This window comes from Agelaius phoeniceus, chromosome 8, assembly GCF_051311805.1.
Source record: "Agelaius phoeniceus isolate bAgePho1 chromosome 8, bAgePho1.hap1, whole genome shotgun sequence".
In the NCBI taxonomy this organism is placed as follows: domain Eukaryota; kingdom Metazoa; phylum Chordata; class Aves; order Passeriformes; family Icteridae; genus Agelaius; species Agelaius phoeniceus.
Genome location: NC_135272.1, coordinates 35,616,286 through 35,638,975, shown reverse-complemented (window position 1 = coordinate 35,638,975; position 22,690 = coordinate 35,616,286). Strand labels below are relative to the sequence as shown.

General features: G+C 43.8%; 1 protein-coding gene across 1 annotated transcript in view; it reads right to left on the bottom strand.

Annotated features, from left to right (window-relative positions):
• The window catches only part of PATJ (PATJ crumbs cell polarity complex component), a 143,433-nt gene that overhangs the window by 21,335 nt on the left and 99,408 nt on the right, over nucleotides 1-22,690 (bottom strand). The window contains exons 29-34 of the mRNA XM_077182599.1: nucleotides 20,385-20,457; nucleotides 17,690-17,782; nucleotides 13,617-13,688; nucleotides 13,176-13,293; nucleotides 12,446-12,579; nucleotides 679-762 (exon numbers count right to left, since the gene is read on the bottom strand). Coding sequence (XP_077038714.1) covers nucleotides 679-762; nucleotides 12,446-12,579; nucleotides 13,176-13,293; nucleotides 13,617-13,688; nucleotides 17,690-17,782; nucleotides 20,385-20,457 — 574 coding nt within the window. The remainder of the gene's footprint in view (nucleotides 1-678; nucleotides 763-12,445; nucleotides 12,580-13,175; nucleotides 13,294-13,616; nucleotides 13,689-17,689; nucleotides 17,783-20,384; nucleotides 20,458-22,690) is intronic.

The window sequence follows — 22,690 nt, the reverse complement described above, 5'->3', positions numbered from 1 at the left end:
GTGATAAGTATTAAAAAGTAATTGTAAATATTGTACACGTAGTTTTTAGTATAAAAAGATAACAGCACCCCAAAAGCAAGCAGAGTGCCTCTAACTGTCTTGCTGAGTGGACCTCAGCAAGACAAGAGAAAGAATTTTATAAATAAAATACAATAAACAACCTTAAGACCAAGAAATGTAAAGCTCTGACTCCTTTTTCGAGCACCAACAAAGAAAAGAGACTTTCTAATGTCTCTCAGAGTCTGTGGGGTAATGCTGACAGGGATGCTGTGGGGTGATGCTCACAGGGATATTGGCAGGGATGCTACAGCCACCTTCTCCTGCTCACCCCACACTATCCCAGCTCAATATTTGGATTTCAGGCAGAGCAGAGATGTGGGAGTGGTGCTGGAAGAGCAGGCCTCCGAATGAAAGATTAAAGAGATGAATAATACCGAGCTATTGGACATGACAGCTGAACTATGTAATTCAAGAACTGCCTTGCTCAATTAAATTTAATGTATTCTCAATTTGTACCTTCAGTTTATATGAATATATAAGGAAATATGAATTTTCCAGGACGTTCTTAGTGACAGAAGGGAAGCCTTGAGAATGGAACCTATTCAACCTACAAGGGACCTCTGTTGAACTGAAAGCAAATCCCCACAATCAAACACAGACACAGAGAACATAATTTACCTCTAGAATCTGATCACCAGCCCACAGTCTGCCATCTCGGGCTGCTGCCCCTTCTTCATAAACTTCATGGATCACTATGGCATCCTGTGGGAAGAAGGCAGAGGCATGAACCCTGCTTCCCAAACAGCCCCAAACCGGCCACCATGACCCACCCCACACTCCCCACCAGCTCCACAGTCAAAAACACAGCACTCCAAGTCAGGAGAAGCAAGACTGTAACACAGATTTTTCAAATTTTCAGTATTTTGGGAAAAGAAAGTGACTCCTGTAATCAAAAACTGGTATAAAGGTACAAAGGATTTTGTTCCCCACTTCAGGGCAGTCTTGTCTAGAGCTTCTTCCATCATTTTTATGCATTGGCATCAGCAGCACATGAACTCAGTGTGAACTGTAGTATTAATATAGTCTACTTTTAATGATATTATTTAAAACCAGATTCTTTGGAGCTATGAATATTTTTAGGGACTTGGCATAGACCTCAGCTTTAAGCAAGAGCTGAATGCCTTGTGGTAAATAGCACTGGTTAAATCTGTAAGAAATGAAATCCAGAAGAAAGGAACAATGGCAAATGTTAGTTTATTACTGAGGTTGGAAAATGTAGGCAGTGGCAGATGTAGCTTCAGGGAAGGTTTCAGTGATTTAATCTTACTGCCAGCAATAGATGTCCCCAAAGAAAAAGCATTACAAAGAACATACTGTTCTCTTGCTGGTGCTTTCCCTTTGCATTGTTCTGGTTTGTTTGTTTCTTTTTTTTTTTTTTTTCTTTTTTCCTTAAAAGAAAATATAGGTGGGCATCCTGTTACAGTGCTTCAGCTTTCAGCTTGCAGGATGGGATGCTCCTGTTTGTGTTCCAAACCTGCTCCTCTCCTCAGCAGCTCCAGCAAACCCTCAGCCTCAGAGCTGGATCTGGGCAAACACCTGGTGCTTTTTAATTCCACATGTAGGTCCTGGATAACCCAAGCTCAAACACCCCCTGCAGAACCCTCACCAACAGGAACAAGCCAAAGAGGAGCTTTCCCAGAGAGCTCCCAAGAAAAGCTGGTGAGGCTGGAGCATGGCAACCCCGCTCCATGGGGATGGAGCAGGGGCAGGGAATTGCTGCTGGGTGGGAAAAGTGTGGAGCTCTCCAAGTTTGGAGAACACTCTTGGGTACATCTCTCATCACCACTTCCCCCCCTTGCCCCATGATCCTTTCCCAGCACAGAATCAAAAAACAAAACAAAACTCCAGTGCCCTTCAGGTAATGCTCAGATCACGACACTCCGATCACAATTCCCTTTTATTCCCACTGCAGCTGATTTAATGATGGGGACTTGCTGGAGCACAGCACCACTGCCACAGGTTCCCTCTGATCCATGGACACCAGTCCCTGAAAAAAGCCTGGGGGACTGCAAACACAAATGGATTACAGCTGATACAAGAGTTCCAGATGGGCGAAAAAGAGATTTCAATCTGCATAAATGAAGGGGAAACACTATGAGCTGTGTAGCAAGTAATTAAGAAAATCAAAAGAGTGGTTTGAATAAAAAGTAAAATAAAATACAGATATAGATATATATACACACACACACACACATCCCTGGCAACTGCAGGGTTTTTTTGCAGTAACTGAAGCAACAAATACTAACAGAATAGAGCAACACAGGCATGTGCATCTTCTCCCTGTTGTGGGGTTTGGGTTGTTGTGGGGTTTTGGTTGGTTGGTTTGGGGTTGAGGCATTTTTCACCTTTGTTTTACAAATGATGGTGCTACTCCAAAGCAATGCAGGAGACTTTAGCCTGGGAGAAGTGGCCAATGAGAGAACAGAGAATATTGACCAGCTTGTGAAGGCACAACATTCACACCAGGGCAGTGGATGGCCAGGAGGTTTGGCAGAAAACTGGCAGTGTGACCATGGAATAGCACACTGGGCACGTACACAGGATGGTCAAATTAAACCTTTTCAGACTGGATTTAATCTCATATTTCCTAACCTCTGAGCAAGGACCCTTCAATCACCTCTCTCTAAGTTTGTTTTCCATCTGTGGTTGCTTTTAAAACATCCACCAACCTGGAGTTAGCAGCTTTTCCCAGCACTGCTTTATTAAATGTAAAACTGCACATACCAAAGGCTCAGACCCAGGAACCACCAAGTGTTATCAGCTTGGATAATCTGCATCATCTATTTGAAAAGGCAACACTTCAGTGCTACACTGTGGTTCCTGCATGTGTGAGAAGCCAGACCCAGGACTAAAAATACACATGGCATGAAAAGGTACATTCCTGCTCGCTCTGTGCCTACCCTGCAGAAGGAAACATCTCGTTGATCTGCCAAAACACTGTTTTTCTTAAGCAGGGCTTTTTTTTTTTTTAAAGTAGTGTAGCTGAACCAGGCTTATCAAATCGATTAAAAACAGAACAGAGCAACGTGTCCATGATGCACTGTAAAGATTTCTAAATAGTCCATAGGCGTAAATTACAGTTTTAGTTTTCCTTAGCTTATGAAGCATGGCAAACATCTCTTTCCTCTGATACTCCTGGGATCAGCTCAAAGCACTTAACCCAGAAGTAATTTTTTTACCACTGGATCTAGTGGGATCTGGATAAGACTCTGTTAGTTTTGATCATCCATGACAAATCACTAAAACCAAACTACTGATGCTAGTGAACATTTTTAAACATATCAATATTTTAATAGAGTTTATGCAGTGATGAGATGTCATACTCCAGCCATCTAACCAAGCTGTAATGACTCTATCAACAGGCATGGATTGAAGCTGGAACACCCTCTCAATCCCTCAGAAAAAACCCAGAATCTATTATGACTGAAACAATACATCTATTGAAAGGATGGCTTTTGGTTTCTGGACATCTGCAGCTCCTGTTCAAATTAAACGTGTGCTTGATATCAAAGCCTATGTAGCTCAAAATCAATCAATCAAGAGGGATGAAGAGAAAGTGGTGTCAATGTTCAGCTAGACACTGTGAATTCATGGTGGCTCTGGACAGATTTCCCCATCCTTCCCCACCTCCTTTCACCACCAGTTTCATACAGATTATGGCTCTCCATGGTGGAGCTTGGCAGAGTCACAAAAAGCCTTCATGCAGGAGGGGAAATAAAAACACTCCCGTATCAAGAACACACTTGTTTAAAAAGAGATACCCAGCTGCTGAAAGCACATACTTCATAAAGTTTACAAATCCATTCAACAAACTGGGGCTTTAATCTTTGTATATTTTGACAGAGCACAGTCTGGGAGCATTACACAAATGGGGAATTAATGCAGAGCTGAGCAGCTCTTGCCCGGGATGGAAGGATGCGGAATATGAGCTGGGCCATGCAAACTGTGCTTCTCCATGCTAAACAAAGTCCACCCTGGCAGATGTAAACTGAGACTGCCCAACCATGAAAACACTGAAAAAAACACAGATGTGAAGGGAATTTCCCTGCTACTGCTGAGATTACCATCCTGGGCTCGAAAATGCTGGTGCTGAAGGGCCTGCAGCCCAAGGAAATGGACTGCATGCACCGACGCAGCACTGCATGGCCACAAAAATCCCCTGCAAGCCTGAAATATTGCAAATATTTCCCAAATATTGCAAAAGCACAGCTGGCTGGGATATGATGTGCCCCAAACCTGTTAAGAAGCAGAAATGGTCTCCAAAGAGAAGGCATTTGTTGGGTTCAGGCAGGAGCTGTGGGACAGGCACAGCCCTCAGCAGCAGAGCCTTGCTGTGACTGAGAACATCACTGTGCCTGCACAGCTGAGGGGCAAAGGGGAGGCACAGGAGGGAGAAAATGAGGGCTTGGCTGTGGAAGTGAAGGCAGAGAAGCAGGAGAAGCTCATGGAGCCTTTTGCTCAACACCTGCAAGAGCGAAGCTGGTGCAGAGTGAACAACAAACAGCGAGGGCAAGGGGCCTGACAGAAATTAGCACCCACCTCTGGAAAATAAAGCTGGTACCACGTGCACAGCATGGTCTGCCCTGCACTGTCCTTCATCTGAGGAGGGGAAGAACCCTGAACTCCCAGGGAGATGGATCTCAACTCCTCCCCCAGGCTGAGGATATTTTTCTGCCTGATTTGTAACGATGCAGAGACCCGTGAGGGGAGGAATATCACACTCAGCCCTCAGCAAAGGGCACAGACAGACATGTTAACTGTGAGAATTAAATTCAGCCAGATTGACAGCTTAATCTTTGTATCTTAAATGTCAAGAACTGGTATGGCAGAGACCCCAGGCAAGGACCAGAGAGCGCTGCCCTGACTGAGCCTTTTGGGAGGGAGGTGGTGAAGTCAGCATCCTATTCAGGAAAATCACTGACCAAGTGATCCTTAAAGGCCTGCAGGAGCATAAACCATGGTGAGAAAGCCTCACAAGCTGCTGGCTTTAGGCTTGGGCTGCTCACATGTTTCCTGCAAGTCTACAGCTCCTGAGCCAGTCTGTTCAGCGTTTCTTTTCTACTGTGCAGCTGCTCTTCAGCAGGACAAGAAGCAGCTTTCAACTGGAAAGCCACTGAAAATCAGCCCCCAGGCTGCTACTGGGAATGCTGAGCATGGAGGGTGAGGGAGGAACAGGACACAGACATGCAGGAGGCACAAATATTAAGTGCCAAGGGTATTTTGATGAAGTTGCATTATGTGGATAAAGGTGGATCAGGGTGCAAAAGGGGTGATTTCAAAAGAAGTGGAGCAGAGAGATCTCCATATTCCTGGTGCTGGGTGGATTTGACAAGGAAGAAGGTCCAGATTGAGGTAAAGAGCCTTCCTGCAGGGCCCTGAGCACCTCCAAGTCCTACGGCTTGAACTGAGCTGAACTTTGGGCTTGTCCTTGTTGAGCTGTTTCAGACCCTGAGCTCCAGCCATGGCCTGGGCAGGACCAAAGGCACCTGACAGAAGGGAGGTGAACCACTCCCCACTGAGGACTGCAACAACCAGCACAGAGCCAGGGAATGAACCCTACACCAACCAGAACCACACATTTGGTGTAGGGAATGGAGCTTTCTGCACTTCTCCTGAGGAAGACAGAAAGTAAACTACATAGAAAACCATGCTCTGGAAAAGATGTTTTTCTGATTGAGTTGACAAGTTGTGTTTTCCCAAGCTAACATGACACATTTCCAACTGATTTCCTACACAGCTACAAATGTTACACTAAATTAGCATTATTAAGGGTAATAACACTGCAAGGGGTTTTGCTGAGTGCAGGATCAGGGATTTATCTCTTTCCCAGGGCAAGCACAATCATGTTGGTTATTTCCTTTTCAACTTCTTCAATATTTTGTCCAGAGCAGTAAAATTGTAAAAATTTCATTTTTTACAGCCTGCTTCCCAGATAAAAGCAGAAATCAACTGGTCGCACAGTGAGTTTCACTGGAGAATTAACCCCACGCAGGAGCCTCTCAGCAGTTAAAATAAACTCAGCTGCTGGTTACTTGCAGGCAGAGGAAATGACAACAGCAATGTTATGATCTCTGATCTTCCATTTGCAGATCCAAATGGAATCTCCAAGATAACTTTCCAGCAAGGGAGGGTGAAGGTGAAGCCCAAGCAAACCACCTGACATCTCAGAGGGGTTTATCTCACGCAAACCCCTCCTGCTGGCACCGCAGGGTTTTGCCACTGCTGGCGAGCACAAACCATTAGCAGGCACCCAAAATCCTCAGGCAAACACTGCTGCAGTAAAACAGGCTGCAGAATGTAAAAATCTATTACTGTGTTAATGCAGAAATGCTCCACGTTGCACGAGACCCAGAGACTGCCCTGCTCAAGGTCAAAGCAAAGGGTCTGTTTCCCATTTAAGAACAAGCCCTTGCAAGGGGTGGTGTTCACTTGCCAACTTTCATAAAAAAGATTAATCCACAATATCAATATGAATATAATTTTTCATACTAAAATACAGATTTATTTTAAGGAAGTGGATAGTATTTGTATTACATTTTATAGGCCCCTATAGTTACATCTGGTCCTTATTTATTTAAATTTTATTCAGCTTGCATAATATTTTTGCTTACAGTTATATTCTCTAAGATCAGAAAAGCTAAAACCTGAAAATTCAATGGCACTATTCATTAACATTCCTTCGCTCTGCAGTCATAGACATTTGCAAGCTCTCCTTTGATTCTGAAATAATAAAACTAAGGTAATAAGATGTTTAGTGTAAAAATATATGACTTAAGTCAGAATGATAGAAAGAGCTATGTTCCTGTGAATCACATGCCAAAGCAAACCAAAGTTTTTCAAAAAGTATACATGCTCATTTTAGAGGGAATAATAAAACACAGAATGACATATTAAAACCTTAACTCTCTCACTCTCATTATTTTACTAAGTTACAAAAAAAAAAAAAAAAGAGAGTTTGCAGTGTACAGAGCATAGCACAGGTTATAAAGAATGCATGAGGTCGAGGAAGACAAGAGCCAGGGGTTTCACCCAGCAGCAGCCAGGATCCTCCTGAAGCCCATCCTGACAGGTCCTGCTGCTTTTGGATATTGTCAGCCTCAATTTTATGCTTGATTTACATTCCTGGAAGACGGCAGCTCCTCCAAGCAAGGCCCCGCTATGCAAGCAAGCCCTACCATCAGCTAAACCCTTGCCAAAGAGCCATCAAAGACATGATTTGCAAAACTTAGTGCCCTAATTCCCTTTTGTGACAAGTCATGTACAGAGCAGCTTGGGTTTGTCACGCTCCCGCGAGCCAGCGTCCTCCTGGAACGATGATGGATCCACCAACTCCAGCTCAGCACCACCCAAGCAGGAGTCAAAGCCATCCCTCACAGCCTCAGGCTAACTGCATTTACCACCCTGCCATTCAAAAATTGCCTTCTGCTTTAGGAGTGTGAGCAGGGGTTTAGGAGGGGCTGCATTTCTGCCTCTCCCAACCACAGGCTCTCCCTCCGTGATACCCAAGCCACGATTAAACACTCAGGGCTGCCATTCCCCTTTCTCATCCCATTGTTCCATGCACTGTGTGGGGGATTTAACAGCAGCAGCAGCAGCATCTTACAGCCCACATATTGCTGGAGCCTCCCCAGAGGCCAATATCCCCCTTCTCATTTGTAGTTACAAGGTGAGCACATTTCAGCAGAACACTCTCAGCCCTGGCTGCACTGCCTGGCTGCCTGAGCAATCACTCAGATGCTGTCTGTCTATACCTGATAAATATATTTTTGCCTGGACTTAAACATAACTGAGGTGGGGAGGGTGGGATGAAAGCTCAGCTGAGGGAGAACCTGCTCAGTGACACACAGGAGTCCCAGAGCCCTCGTGCTCAGGAAGGTCCCCACAAAGCTCAGCACAAAGCCGAGCTCTAGGCTTGGCTTTGGAGCAGGAGCAGCCTGGTTTTGGCAGCACGGAGCCCTCACAGGGTAATTAGCTCTCACAGGGTAATTATCCCTCTCAGTTCCAGGGGCAAACACTGGGGCTTGAACAGCTGCAGCTTCAAGTCACGGTTTTCCTGATTATTCCCTTGCCCTTCCTGAACAGATGGGGTTTATTCAAGGGATGACTCACCTGGACTGACAGAATGAATCTAAATATTCTTCTGTCAAACTGCATCCCACCCTCAGGAAGCTCCCCAGAAAAGCCTCTGGGCTAACCCAGGTGATCAGGGAAGCTTTTTGCTCTCACCACCTCCTGTTAGCTGAGCACAGGAATATTCTGGTGTTTTTCATGTTCCAGTTCCCTGGCTTTGTGGATCACTTTATTTTACAGATGGAGTACCTTAAAGTTTCTTAATTGCCTTACAAATGCTTTTTATTAAAGTCGGCTGAAAGCAAAAGTACAAAAAGAAAATTTACCACATTCAAAGCAGACAACCCAGTATAAAAAATCCTGCATAAGAGGTTTGATGTTGTTTACAACAAACACCACACAGCCCAAAGTATATTTTGCTTCCTTTCTGTGTAAGGCTGAGATAATGACCACCCCCTACTCCACCTCCAGAGAGCCCTAAGTTACAGACCCTGCAATCTTCTTTTATACCTCTTCAGCCATTAGCTGCAGTGATTTCCAGTCCCAGCTGAGCCCCTGAGCCCTCCTCCCTCCCAGGTTCTCCAACCCTGCCTGGAGGAACATCCCCAAATCAGCCTTGAAACTGCTGCATGCCCTCTGGCATGTCTGAGTGTCTCAATCACCCAGGCAGCAAAGGCAGAGTCAATAACCACCAGTAATCAACTCGACCATCACTGAATTATTCAGCTGGCAGCAGAGCAGGGCCCCCACCCTGCACAGAAAATGTCTGTGTCTTAGAGCAGCGCCTCTTCCATGCGCTGCCAGGAGTCAAATCCCTGAAAATTCACTATCCTGGACGACAGAAAATCATTGCAAGTTGTTAAGTGGGCAGCATTCACCCACCCTGGGGTGATAATGGGCTGGGATTTCAGAGAATCTGGGCTGGTTTGGGTTGGGAGGGACCTCAGAGCCCCTCTCACTCCATCTCCTGCCATGGGACACCTTCCACTAGGCCCGGCTGATCTAAGCCCTGCCCAACACCCAGAGCCTCTTTGGACAAAGCCCTCACCCCATCTGGATGAGTACAATTTAAAACAACTCCTGGATGCCCTGTTCTCTGAGGATTTAGGATGAAAATCTCCTGGGTGTCCTGGGGAGCCTCAAACCACCTCATTTTGGGGATGTTTCTGAAAACATTTCTTTTTTTTTTTTTTTTCCCTGTTTTAAATTCCCACTCTGAGGTTACTTTTACAAGTTTGATTGGACTACAACCAAAAAAAAAAAAAAAATCAGAAACTGAAAGGCCTGTGCTTCAGCCAGCTCCAGTCTGCACTTTAATTGCTTTAAAGCAGAGGCCATGTGTTGTGTTCTCTCAGGGGTACGTGGGAAGGTGAAATGAAAGTGAGCGAAGAGGAAAAAAAATACTTTATAAAACATCAGCACTTAGAGGGAAATGAAATAGAGCTGCTCCAGAGCAGCCTGAAGATCAACAACATGAAGACAACTCCCAAGGACAGCCCTTTCCTGGCCATGCCTTTCCTGCAAGCACATCCTTCCAGCTCCCCAGGCTTCATCATACATCACTGAAAGGGTTTGCAGCTTCAGGGGATGGACATCTCCTCACCAAAAAACATTTCACAGGGGCTAAGACATCACTTTCCAACCTCCTGAACGAATTAACCTCCCTGCTCACAGGCTGTATTTTTCAAGTCTCTACTTGGTGATTCCTGATGAGATTCCTGAGGTTATGACTTAAAAGTTGCACTCCATATTTCATTTTCAAGCAGCCTGTCCCTGGCTGCCAGATTTATTATTCCAAAAGCTGGGCCTGTACATCTTGTGCTCAAGGAAGATATAAAATATTCTGAGAGAGCTTTCCCATCCCTTGTGAGCTGCTGTTGAGTACCCTCAGCTCAGCATTTTTAGATCAAGAACATTTTAGTACAACATGGGTGAGGCCCTTGCAGGCTTTGCCATGTCCATTTCAGACCTGCCATGTTCTGAGCAGCATTCCTGGCTCCCCCCATGCTGATAAATTCCTTCTGAGATCCCAGGAGCTGGAGTTCATGCCCTTCAGGGGTATCTGGGCACTTCTGCTGGAGCCAATTACAGGTCATGCTAATTTCTCTGCACTGCACCAAACTGTGAATCCCGGACACAAAATTTCTGCCAAAGGAGCGATGAACTCCTTTGATCTTGCCTCTTTTAAAATACAAAAGATGTCCCTGTGTGTAACTGAGTTAAAACCAAATGACAGAGAGCAAGACACATCCATCACTCAGCCCCACGGAGCTGTTTTGTAACATTTTCTCTCTAAGCCATGAAACTCAGAGAGACAGAAACTTTCCAACAGCCCTGAGCAGTATTTGCTTTTACTCCTCGTTATGTCACGTGAACTTGGTTTCAACTCTTTACAGAAGGTTTTCTGACTCCAGGGCAACAAAAAAAAGAAAAAAAAAAAAGAAAAAAAAAGGGAAGGCATCAAAGTAATTTGGAGATCAGAAGACAGAAAAATGGGAGGTTCCCTGCCCATGGCAGGGGGTGCAAGTGGAGGATCTTTAAGGTTTCCAATGCAAACTCTGCCAGGATTCTGGGATCCCACAGCTGTGGCCCTGAGCTCCAGCCTGGAGGAGAAGGGGCTGCTCTGGAGCAGGAAGTGATGGAGAATCCCAGAGAGGGCCTGTGCACATGGCAAAGGACCAGGCTAGGCTGTGGTTTCCCAAAAGCACCTTGTTTCCTATGAAACACCATTTCTTGCCTTTCAATGAGCAGATCCAGAATTATGAGAAGAAACAGGGACTCATTTTGGGTAAGTCCTGTAAGTTGAGGATCTGAAAAGTGGGGACTTGGAGCTGCCTCCCTTCATGGTTTGTTACTGCACTCCAGTGCACAGACTTTTAAAATCAACTCCTAGGAGGACACTTTAATGAAGAAACTAATGAAAGCATAATACTTAACCAAAACCATTTACTCAATTTAAAGACTAAAACCCTTTGCATTTTTTCTCATCTGCTCTGTACAGCAGTTATTTACAATTTTCATTTATTTATATTAAAATCTCACTAAAGACACACACCATACTGGATCTGACAGACTGCCATGTATTATTTCCAAATTCCAGTTAAATGAAAAGCAGGGAGATGACTAACACTGAGCAACTTATTTGAATTTACTCAACACTGAGGAGCTTGACAAAAAAAAGGGGGGACTGGGGGCAAAGCTGTGCATGGCTGGAAAGAGTGAAAACCAACCCAGCTCCATCTCCATGGCAAACAAAGGAATTCATCCCAGCTCTACAAAACTGGAGCCTGGGATCAATGGGACCAAAACCTGAATTTTTCCAATTTAAGCTTTAATGCTGTAAAAGATCCAGCCCGCACTCTGCAACAGAAAACTTTCTTTTTCCTTTTGACTTCCTTTCTTCTTTCCTTTCAATTTTTTTCCTTTTTATTTATTTTTTTTTTTTTTACCCTAGAAGAAGACTGCTACATTGCAACTGTCTGTACCTGCTGACACTTTGATGCTTAATGATGCACCACTGTGATATTTTGGGCAAAAACTGCATGTACCAGAGCAGTTCCACTGCCTGAAGAGTCTCAGTGTCAGGGAATTCAGGAGACCCCAGCACAGACACCTCTGAAACAGAGACCTGTTTACTGAAAGAACTGAATGTGACATTTAAAAAGCCCAATCTGGCTTCTCTTACACTGCAGCAAAGCATCTCTCAGATGGGAAGTGGAGAGGAGACAGCAAGAGCAGAGGCAGGGAGGGGTTTAGGGGGTTTAGCATCACTAATTTGCTGAGCTCATGCTTGAACATTTTAATTCATCTGGAGATAATTTTTTTTTTAAACAGCATATCCAGGAGGCAGATTAAGCCAAAAGACAGAGAAAGCAATAAAAGATTACCTTTGGTTTACTTCTGTTCTGCAAAGGCTTTTGCTGGCAGGCAGATAAATCACAGTTTGTTTAAACAGCTACTGAGCATTTCTGCTCTCAGGACAGAGCTGTTACCCTTGCTGAGACAGCTCCACCTCTGCAACATTAATTTCTAGTCCAGCCATTCCAGCTCCTGATTCACAATGGTTAAGTAAAAGAAAACACATTTGCAGCCTCTCACCACAGCAGCAAAACTACTGAAACACCAACAATTTAAACAGGAGCATCACCTGATGCGACACAAGGCAAAATCACTGAGTTTTTATTGGAGTTATAGAGTTGGCTTGTCCTCCCAGTCTTCAGCAATTTATCAGAGCAATTACCTATTAAGGGCATTGCTATTTTCCATGTTTTCCCTGTCTCTGTCTGCAGCAAACATGATTTTAACAGAAACTCACCAGGGGAGTGTCCTTGCCCCCGACGATGCTGAGCCCGAGGCCTGAGCGACCCTTGGAGATCTCTATGGTCATCTCCTGCCCTGGAACTATGGCACAGGTGGCTGGATCCACAGGCAGTGGAGGTGGGAACACACCTGGGAACATCACAAGGGCAAGAAATCAGTCACACAGCACAGTAAGAAAATGAGAACCACAGAAGGAATGGTGCGACAACAGCTAATTTAGCTTTTTTTTTTTTGCTCTTCACCTTCATAGAATTGAAGTACAGGGACACTCTGAGTCACTTCTGAAGTCTCTAAACCAGAGTGACTTCAGTTCTGGGAATAAATGCTGCCAGTAAAAGCCTGTGGGGACATCTAATTCAGTTTTAACCTCTGCATTTCAGATCATGATGGAAAGGGGTATTCCTTTCAGGACAGGTAAAGCCATATTCCAGCACCGTGGAATGAACAGCATGTCCCAAACTGTCTTTCCTTCTATTTCAATCGAAAACAAGATCATCTTTGTATGTAAAAGTCAAGAAAAACAAGTGAAGACAGCTCCAAGCTCTCAAAAATTGTGACAGGAGAGAAAAACACAAACACGTTATAAAATAACTTGGAATAGGTGACTGGATGTTCAAAGAAACAAAACTTCAGCAGAAGTTATATGGAAAACAAAAATGAAAATACCCATTTTGGGTCAGGGTAGTAAAAATACACATTATTGTGGCAAAATGTCTGGTTCCTACCACGGCTGGTGGCTTCTGGCTCCGGAGGAAGGTGAGGAGGTGCTGGCTCCAGGGGCAGCTCCTGGCAGCTCCCTGGGGCTGCCGTGGAAGGTTTGGGCTGTTTGATCTGGCTGAGGACCTAAAAGCAAAGCAGAAGCAAGAGAGATCAGTTCTCAGTCCCCACCATGTGGGGAGGTCACTGTCATCAGCTGTTGATCACTGAGCCTCACTAAATCATCCAAATCAACAGGAGGACAACAAGCAATTCCCACAGATTTAAAGAGGAGCCAGTCGTTTTTCACATTTCCATCAATTAAATTGTTTTAATGTCTTCCCAGTTGATCCGTTCCCCCCAAGAATCACTCAGTCTTTAACCAAATCAAGCCCTCAGAACCCTCCCTTGCTGGTTAACATGAAGACACAGACATTTTCCTGGACACACATTTTCCTGAACACACATACATTTTCTGGGAGCTGCTCCTCTGCCTCCTGCTCATCTGCCACTGCTGGTGGGTCAGATTTACACTTCACATCCTAAAAAGTCAAAAAAGAAAACAAGATGTATTGAAAATGTCTCATTAGCTTCAATAAAATACCCTCCAAAACTCCAGAATGGTGATTCTAGGGAAATCCAGTGGTGTTTTGGAGGGACAGGACACAGGGAATGGCTTCCAGAGGGCAGGGATGGATGGGATATTGGGAAGGAATTCCCAGAACAGCTGTGGCTGCCCCTGGATCCCTGGCAGTGCCCAAGGCCAGGCTGGAGCCCCCTGGGACAGGGGAAGGTGTCCCTGCCATGGCAGGGGTGGAACAGGATGGAGTTTGAGGTCCCTCCCAACCCAAACCAGTCTGGGATTCCGGGATTTCTCCATGTAAATCCATTTGTACCACCAAGCAAAGCTGAAGCCCAAACCTTAAGTGAGGCAAAGCTGCTGTGAGCCCAGGGAGTATCAGGAGTTATTAAAATATCAGGAGTTATTAAAACCACAGCCCTCAGCTCTGAGGGCATGCAGTGCACAGCAGGGATTATCAGAGATGCTCTGGAATGACTGGGACAGCAATTCCCAGGCTGTGTGCAGGGACCCCCCAGTGCCCACAGCAGAAGGGGCTCCAAGCCATCTGCTCTCTCTTCCCCCTCATTTTTTGGCTCTCCTAAATAAAGCAACTGCTTCAAATGCACCCTCCAGCCCCATCAAAAAGATCTCCAACAATGGTACTTCAATCACCAGCTCCACTTGTAGCCTAATTTATTTCTCTACCTTTGCAATACACAAAAATATATTTTTATATCCTACAAGTGTTTCCAGACAGGTACAGTGCCCTCCCTTGTTAGCTCTTCACTTTGATCCAAGTAATAGTTATTTTTCTTATCCCATATTAAAAACCCCTGATCAACAGCCTAGCTTGCAGAAAAGAAGTACCAACTTCCAAAGATTACCTCAAACCTTTTTCAGATATTCAGAAGTTACTCTGCATCTCAGAAAGAATTTCTATTTAAAATTACAATTTCTGCATTAAAAAAGGTAAACAGAATTGTAGCTAACTCAGCTGGGAAGTGCTGGCCTTGTTTGCTGGAGTTTCATTATGCTAAAAGATCCCAACCCCCACGGGATCTTTTTTTTCCCCCTTGATTTTTTTCTCCAAGCTTGCTGTAACTCTGCAACTGCAACTATTATCCAAAAGGATAACAGGAACAAAAGATAAAGGGGTGATCTCATTGTATTATCAGAGGTGTCAGGGGAGGAATGGAAGACTGCTCTGTCATTTTCTGAGAGATTGTTTTAATGAGCAGTGAAAAATTACTTCATACTTCCCTTTTTCATTGTGATATGTGACTAAAATCTGAAGCTTCATCTTGCACCACAAGCAAGCACCAGGCACCACCTTCACATCTCCCTGATCTTTTAACTGTGCTAGAGGCACCTGAACAAAATGAGCACCAAATACACTCAGCATTTGTCAAAAGCCTGCAGCCCAACTGGTTTCATCAAATTCAACCCCTCAACTCCATCCAAAAGCACTTTTACACAGCCCCTCCTCTTTGCCAGGGTTTCAAGGATTTGTTTTCTGTTTGTTGTGATTCAGATTATTGTTCCAAGTTCAAACCTTTAAAGGCAAATGAATCCATTCTCACAAACTATTTTCACTTTGTCAGATTAAATCTTCCAAGAGCATCTCAAAGCCCCATCCACCAGTTATTTTCCAAGCACACCTTATAGAAAATCAAATTTCTTCAACCTTCCAGGAGGCCACCTAAACCTCAGCTAACAAACACACAGACTGTGTCTAACACTTCCACTGGCTCCAGTTCAGAAACAAAGTTGTTTTCCTTCCCCCTTCTTATCATCCAAGCCCACAATGATGTCCATTAGAGAACTTTATAGCTTTTAAAGTGATGAAGTGACAACAAAGAGTATGTTGTGAGAGACTGACAAATTTATCAGCGACAGATGAACAGAGAACGATGTGAATTTTTTAACTTTCCTTTTATTACAGCTGTCACTTGGTGAGACATCCTGCCCATGCTTTGAGCTGTACATACTTGTGGAAGATCTCTGCTGATAAGCACATACTTTTTATTTACTCAGTGAACTTGATCTTACTTGTTGACTTTTACATTCCTGATTTCTCCTGACATGTTTCCGAGACATTCAGTAACAATGGTGAGGTAGCACTGAGGCTCTGGTAGCAGCACTATGCTGTGAAAAACAAGGCACTGTTTTCTTTTGCTTCACTAGAAGACTGCAAGACAAATCTCCCTTCCCAAAACCACCAATTTCTGTTGTGCTGCACTGCAGGGTCAAAGTCTTAAAGCCAGTTAAGAAAATACCCTCTCCCTTGGGGCCAGAACCATGAGCACACTCCCAAAACTCAGACCCACTCAGAAATATCCCCCATGCTGTTTTAAAATCCTGATGGTAAGAACATTCTGAAATTGCTAAACTGGCTGTTGCCATTATTTTTCATCCATTTATTCCCCTAAGCCAAGGGCTGGCCCAACTGAAGGCATTGTGGAATGAGCAGTTGGGTCTACAGGAACTCCAACACTTTTCTAAGTGCAGGCCTTTGCCTTCTCTTACCTCTCTGCCACTGTTCTGTTTGGGACACGCATTTTTCTTTCTTTTTACCTTTCAACCTGTGCCCTTTGGCTCCTTCTTTCTTGCTGCCAACATATTCTGGGTTTCCTGTGGTTCCAGAGGCATCTTCCCTCCACACCTACCTTGGGTTGCTGCCATTTCTTTTTCCTGTTAAATTCATCCCTCCTCTAACACCACTCAAAGAGCTGCACAGCACCATGGGCTGCACCAGAAATTCACTGTTCTGTAACATATTTTGTGTGTTTTTATCTGCTTCAGTCTTTGAGCAATTTCTCCTATTTTACCTTGCAATCCCTCTAAAATTTCTTGCCAAGCTTAGCAAGAACTGCAATAAAACCAGGTGAGTGACACCTGCAAATACATCCAGGGAAAACCTGATTCCTTTCTATTCCAGCCCATCAGAGGAATCTGCACTGTGCTACCAAACAGCAACAACTCAACCTTTTAGTGATCCATTAGGGACATAAATCAATCCATGGCTGATTAATTCTGCTGCTTGAACAGCACATAACACTTCCTAACTCTTGGAATTTGCAGACTCATTAATTAAACACTTACTAGCTGCAGAGCATTATGTACATTCAATTTATAGCTGCAAACCCCAAGACACTCCTTGCAAGAGACGTGATGGAGCAGGAAGAAGACATCTAAGAGGAAAAACATCCAGGAATGTCAGGTTTCCTTAGCTGAGGACACACAGCAAGTCCTGCACTCCTTGAAACTGGAGCAGGCAGCAAAAACTCTCTCAGCAAATCCTGAGGTACCCCCAGCTTAGCCATGTGTAGTGTTTTCCATTTTAAATTTTTAACACAGCGTCCAAAAAGAAGAAATCAGAGCTGCAGCCTGAAGGACTTTCAGATTCCTGATAATGCATGATCCTGACCAATCAAACAACAAAAATCTCCATCTGTGTCAATAAGAAGTTCAGTATTTATTACAGTGCACACTGACAGAACCACATTAAAGCACAAGTTATGGCCTTAATGCAGAAATCACTGAGAGCAACTCCATAGCTGTGCTATTCAGGAGGCAAGACTAGATTATGATAATAGACATCTTGGCCTTAGAATTTATGAAGCTATGAATATAAATGAGAATATGATTTACAGACCAGGCTTTTTCTAAAGTTTGTCACACATGGATGGCAGGAGTGGAAACCCAATCCCCTCACTCACCAAGAACCCCCCCAAGAGAGGGCCCAAATGCTATGTAGAAACTCTTATCTTGCTATTTTAACAAGGTTTACTGAGAGCTCAGTTCATGAAAACAGGCTGGGTACATAAAGCTGAGTCTGATTCTGCTCTTACATGTACTGGAGATTATTTGACAAAAGTGCTGCAACACTCCAATAAAAAGGCAGAGAGAACCAATCAGGCCCAGTGAGCCTTCACATTCTGAACTCTAATCATCCCTTAAATATTGCCTCAAGTCACTCACAGCTTTGTTGGATTCCTCATCAGTCAAGCTTTTCATGACAACTTCCAAACTTGGGTCTTCCTCACCACCTGCAGGTTCAGTGCCAGAGTGGTCCTGGAGAAAGGATTGACAACAGCTTTTAAACAGAGCTCTGGGCCCCAAAACAGCTAAACAGAAAAATTAGACAGTTTTCCCCTTTTCTGATGTATTTTTTAGACAAGGGGCAGCATGACAAGGTAGAAAGATCCACAATTAAAGCCTCCCAATGGGCAAATGAGGGATGTAATTCTGGGAAGGCAGACCTTGGTCCCAGCTGGCTGACAAAAAGCACCACAAGATATTCCCAAAACTGCCCTTAGGGGTAGCTCTGAAGGCCAGACTAATCCCTGCCAGCTGTGAAAGCTGTGCACTTGGTATGAGGAGCTTTTCTCCAGACCTCTGCCCCATGCTCAGCACGTTAAAGGAGTCCCAGTTTCCTTCACACAGTCTGAGCAGCTTGGGAAAATCATGGAATGGTTTGGGTGACAAGGGACCTTAAATCCCACCCAGGGCCACCCCTGCCATGGCAGGGACACCTCCCACTGTCCCAGGCCTGGCCTTGGGCACTGCCAGGGATCCAGGGGCAGTCCCAGCTGCTCTGGGAATTCCAGACCAGCCCCTTCCCCACCCTCCCAGCCAGGAGTTCATTCCCAATGTCCCATCCATCCCTGCCCTCTGGCACTGGCAGCCATTCCCTGTGTCCTGTCCCTCCATCCCCTGTCCCCAGTCCCTCTCCAGCTCTCCTGGAGCCCCTTCAGGCCCTGCCAGGGGCTCTGAGCTCTCCCTGGATCCTTCTCCTCTCCAGGGGAGCACCCCCAGCTCTCCCAGCCTGGCTCCAGCCCTGCAGCAGCTCTGTGGCCTCCCCTGGACTCTTTAGGCCTAGAAACAAAACTATTTCTGAATTTTCATTAGTCATTTTACATTTAAGTAAATGTAAACTCAAATGTCTCGACCACCACTGGAGAGGACAAAGCACCTCTGTTCACTGTTGCAAAAAAATACCTCATTCTGTGGCTTTTTGGTGATTGAAACTTCTAAAAACATACTTTACAGCAATTAATATTTAATAGACTGTTTCTGGTGGCTTGCCCACAGTATCACAGCACAACACAAGACTCTGATTTAAGATGTATTTACTGTTTATCACTTCTCATATAACACACACAAAGAGATAAACTGCAGATAAAGAGATAAGATAAAGATCAAGAGATGAGCTGAAGAAAACTAACACAATAATCCATGGTAACTATGGCACCTTGATATTCCATTGCACAGCCAGGCTGTTTAATATGATCTGACAAGTTACATGTAGGGTGCATGTAAGACACAATGTTAAATATTTATGTGGTATTTCAAAGATATTTGAAGATATCATTTCAAGATATAAGGCTATTTTTTCTTTATTTAAAGAGAGGAAGAGCTGCCAAAGAAAGCAATGTAAACTTCTGTATAACATCACCATATTTGGTTATGTTGATTTAATATAATAAAAAGATACCAGCTAGAAGTAAAAACCTGTATTTACTTATAAAACAAACATAATGTAAATAATCAGAACTTGCCATTAATGCATGAAACTCAACTCACAAGCATCTACCTCAAAAGGCAAACAGAGACACACTTGGGTGGAATCTAATGACAGCCAGTTCACCAGAATGTGCCTAAACAAAGCTTTGTGCTTCCTCCTGAAGGCACAAATATTAAACAACAAAGCTGGGAATAAATGCAGGTGTTAAAGATAAGATGAACTCTGTGAATTGTTGAGTAATTTATAAAGCACCAGCTGCACCTGGGACATGCTGCTGGTGTGGAGGAGAGAAGGAAAAGCCAAAGCTTTGCCCACAAATGACTGAGATCCAAACAAAACATGAGCAGTTCTTGCTCTGTGCAGCACCAGGCCTGCAAGGAGCAGCCACCAGAGGTAAGAGAATCTGGAAAACAACAGCAAGAGGGCAAACAGGAGATGGATGCATCCAGCCTTACCTCCCGTGGCCCCTGCTGAGGGATCCCAGCCACGCTCATGGAAATACCAGGAGTTCAATGCACATGGATTTATTGAGGCAAGACCAAACCCCAATTGAATTACAAAACATCTTTTGCTTTATTAGCTCAGATAGAAATAGAATTAAAAAGCAACAGCGAGGCTAACCGTGTAGTTTATCCTGAAAATTTAGTTACACTGCATTGAGATGTCAAAATGATAACGAGTGCGGTGACTGCAGGGATTCCTGGTGCACAGGGGAGCAATCAGTCTGCACTGGGGCTGAGGTAGCAACAGAAATCACAGAAAACACCGGCAACATCACCACACTGAGATTGGTTTTGCATTTAGGAATACTCCAGGCAGAACTGCCTCAGCACAGCCAGCTGAAAGAGGAGCAGGACAAGGTTTAAATTTGGAGGAGGTGGCAAGGTTTTAGTTTGGAGCCTCCTCTTCCTCCTGTACAGCAGTGCCCTGTTTCAGAGCTGCTGTTAATGCCATGCAGGTCTGTCAGGAACAAGCAGATCAATAAAAAAGAGGGCAAAATAAGCCTATTAGGCCAAGTCTCTACCCAACGCATTTTACGACCCCGGGTTTAATTACACAAGGTGCTCAAACTTATCAGGAGCTGCTAATTATGATTAATCTATCCAATTTAGCCGTCTCTAATTAAAAACAACAGCCCACAAACCTTACCTCAATGGCAGAGTGGGAGCCTGAAGGCAGTGGGAAGGGAGTGACAGCCATCTGGTTGACTGCATCTTCACTTCTGCGCAACAAAACAAAACAAACCAAAACACCACGTTACACCCCAAACCAGGGTGGGCAAACTTCTCCTTGGAGCTGGTTCTGCCCATTAAAAAAAACACCCTCATCACCATGACAACTGTGTTTTTTATCATTTTTGCTCTGGTTCCTTGCTCCCCAGCAGATCCCATCCCTCATCTGGGACACACTGACATCCTGTCCTTTGGAAATCCAATTTTGTGTGGATTATCAGAGGATGCAGTTGGATTTTATGGTCCCTACACATACATAGATGTGCTCACACTTAGTTAGCCTCTTTTAATGGTCTCTACATCTGTAAACTGCTTGTTTATAGTTTCACATTCACATTACTGAAATACCTGTTTTAATGTAACAGATTGCTTTTTCTTTTTTTGTTCATTTTTGCTGCAGTCTTTTCTAAAAGCTTCAATTAAAAAACTTGGAAAAGATTTTATAAAATGCAGGGTAAAGAGGAGATGAACACTGATTCTCCCTACATATAAAGTGAATTGTTTTTCCAAAATGCTTATGATGTATGGCATCTTTTTCTCTCTCTTTAAAATGCCTCTGAAGTTGACATCTGATTAATTTGTTTTTTGTATTTAACAGTATTCTGCCTTGCTGATGTTTTTCCTCAACTGCCATTTAAACTGATTTGTTTTCTGGAATTAGCTCTGTGTTTTTTTGGCCTCAGTAAAATGAAACCAGGTAACAGATGACTTCAGTGGTATCATTTAAGGCAAATCATCACAGAATCACAGAATGGTTTGGGTGGCAAGGGATTTTAAAACTCATCCAGTGCCACCCTGCCATGGCAGCGACACCTTCCAGCGTCCCAGGGTGCTCCAGCCTGGCCTTGGGCACTGCCAGGAGCAGCCACAGCTCCTCTGGGCACCCTGTGCCAGGGCCTGCCCACACTCCCAAAGAGGAATTTCTACCCAAAATCCAACCTAAATCTACCCCAGGCAGGTTACAGCCATTCCCCCCTGTCCTCTCTCTCTGTGCCTTCTCACAAAGTCCCTTCTGCAGCCTTTTTGCAGGAGGGATCTGTGATGCTGCTGCTCCACAGGTACAGCTCTTGGATGAAGGGAAGTGACCTCTCCTGGCTCTTCCAGGTTCGATTTTCTCTCTGCTACACTCCATGTTACTGTGACATGAGCAGAATCTCTTCCTCTTTCATTTCTGGAATAAACTATTAGACTATTATGTGTCTTAAACACATTTTATGGAAGTGCCTGAAAGAAAAAAAGTCTCATTTTCCCCCTGAAGGGTTAAAAGACATGGGGCTAACATGTTTTGATCACTGAGAAATAACTCTGTGAATCAACAGCTCTGAGCACAGCAGCAAACGGGAGTCACAGGCACCTGAAACGATAAATCCTGCAGGCAAAGGCTGGGGAATTCATTTCCTTATCTGCAAGCTCACAGCCACACCATCCAAAGGAGCTGGCTGGGTGCTCCCAGAGCTGCCCTGGCTCCCAGCCTCTGCTCCCACAGCCCTGCAGGAGGGAGAGCCCAGCCTGGGACAGGCGCCCAGCCCTGGATTCCATCGGCATTTCACAATTCCCAAGCGCATCTCACCCCACAGGGCATATTGGGCAAGGATGTTTTCCCTGCTCTTATCTGGGTGAGACATCGATCTCCTTATGGTTGGTGCTGTTCTAACCTACAGGAGTAAATCACCCTGTGATTTTGTGATTTTGCCTTGACTGCAGAGGTTTTCCTGACAATAGTTTATGTGAAGTACAATCAGCATGAAAACCAACCCCACTCTGCAGCTCACAGTGCAGGCTGCATGCTGTGCAATTAGGAGCAAACATGGAAATAAAGATAGATAGATATATAGATATTGATATATAATTAAAAAGAATATATTTCAAATATATTAAATTATGTATCAAAATATAAATATAAAATTATATAAATTTATATAAACATAAAATTATAGAAAACTATATAAATATAGAAAATTATATAAATTTATAGGAATAGATATATAAAGAATATATACATATATTTTGTATATATATTATATTAAAATATAAATAAATATCTATATATAAATATATATTTATTTACTTATTTATCTATATTTTAATAATATAATAATAATTTTAATAAATAAGTAAATAAATACACTATTATATATAATGTTATATATATATATATAAATTACTTTTTTTTTTTTTGTAAGAAATACCCTAAAAATTGCTAGACACGATCTTCATGACAAA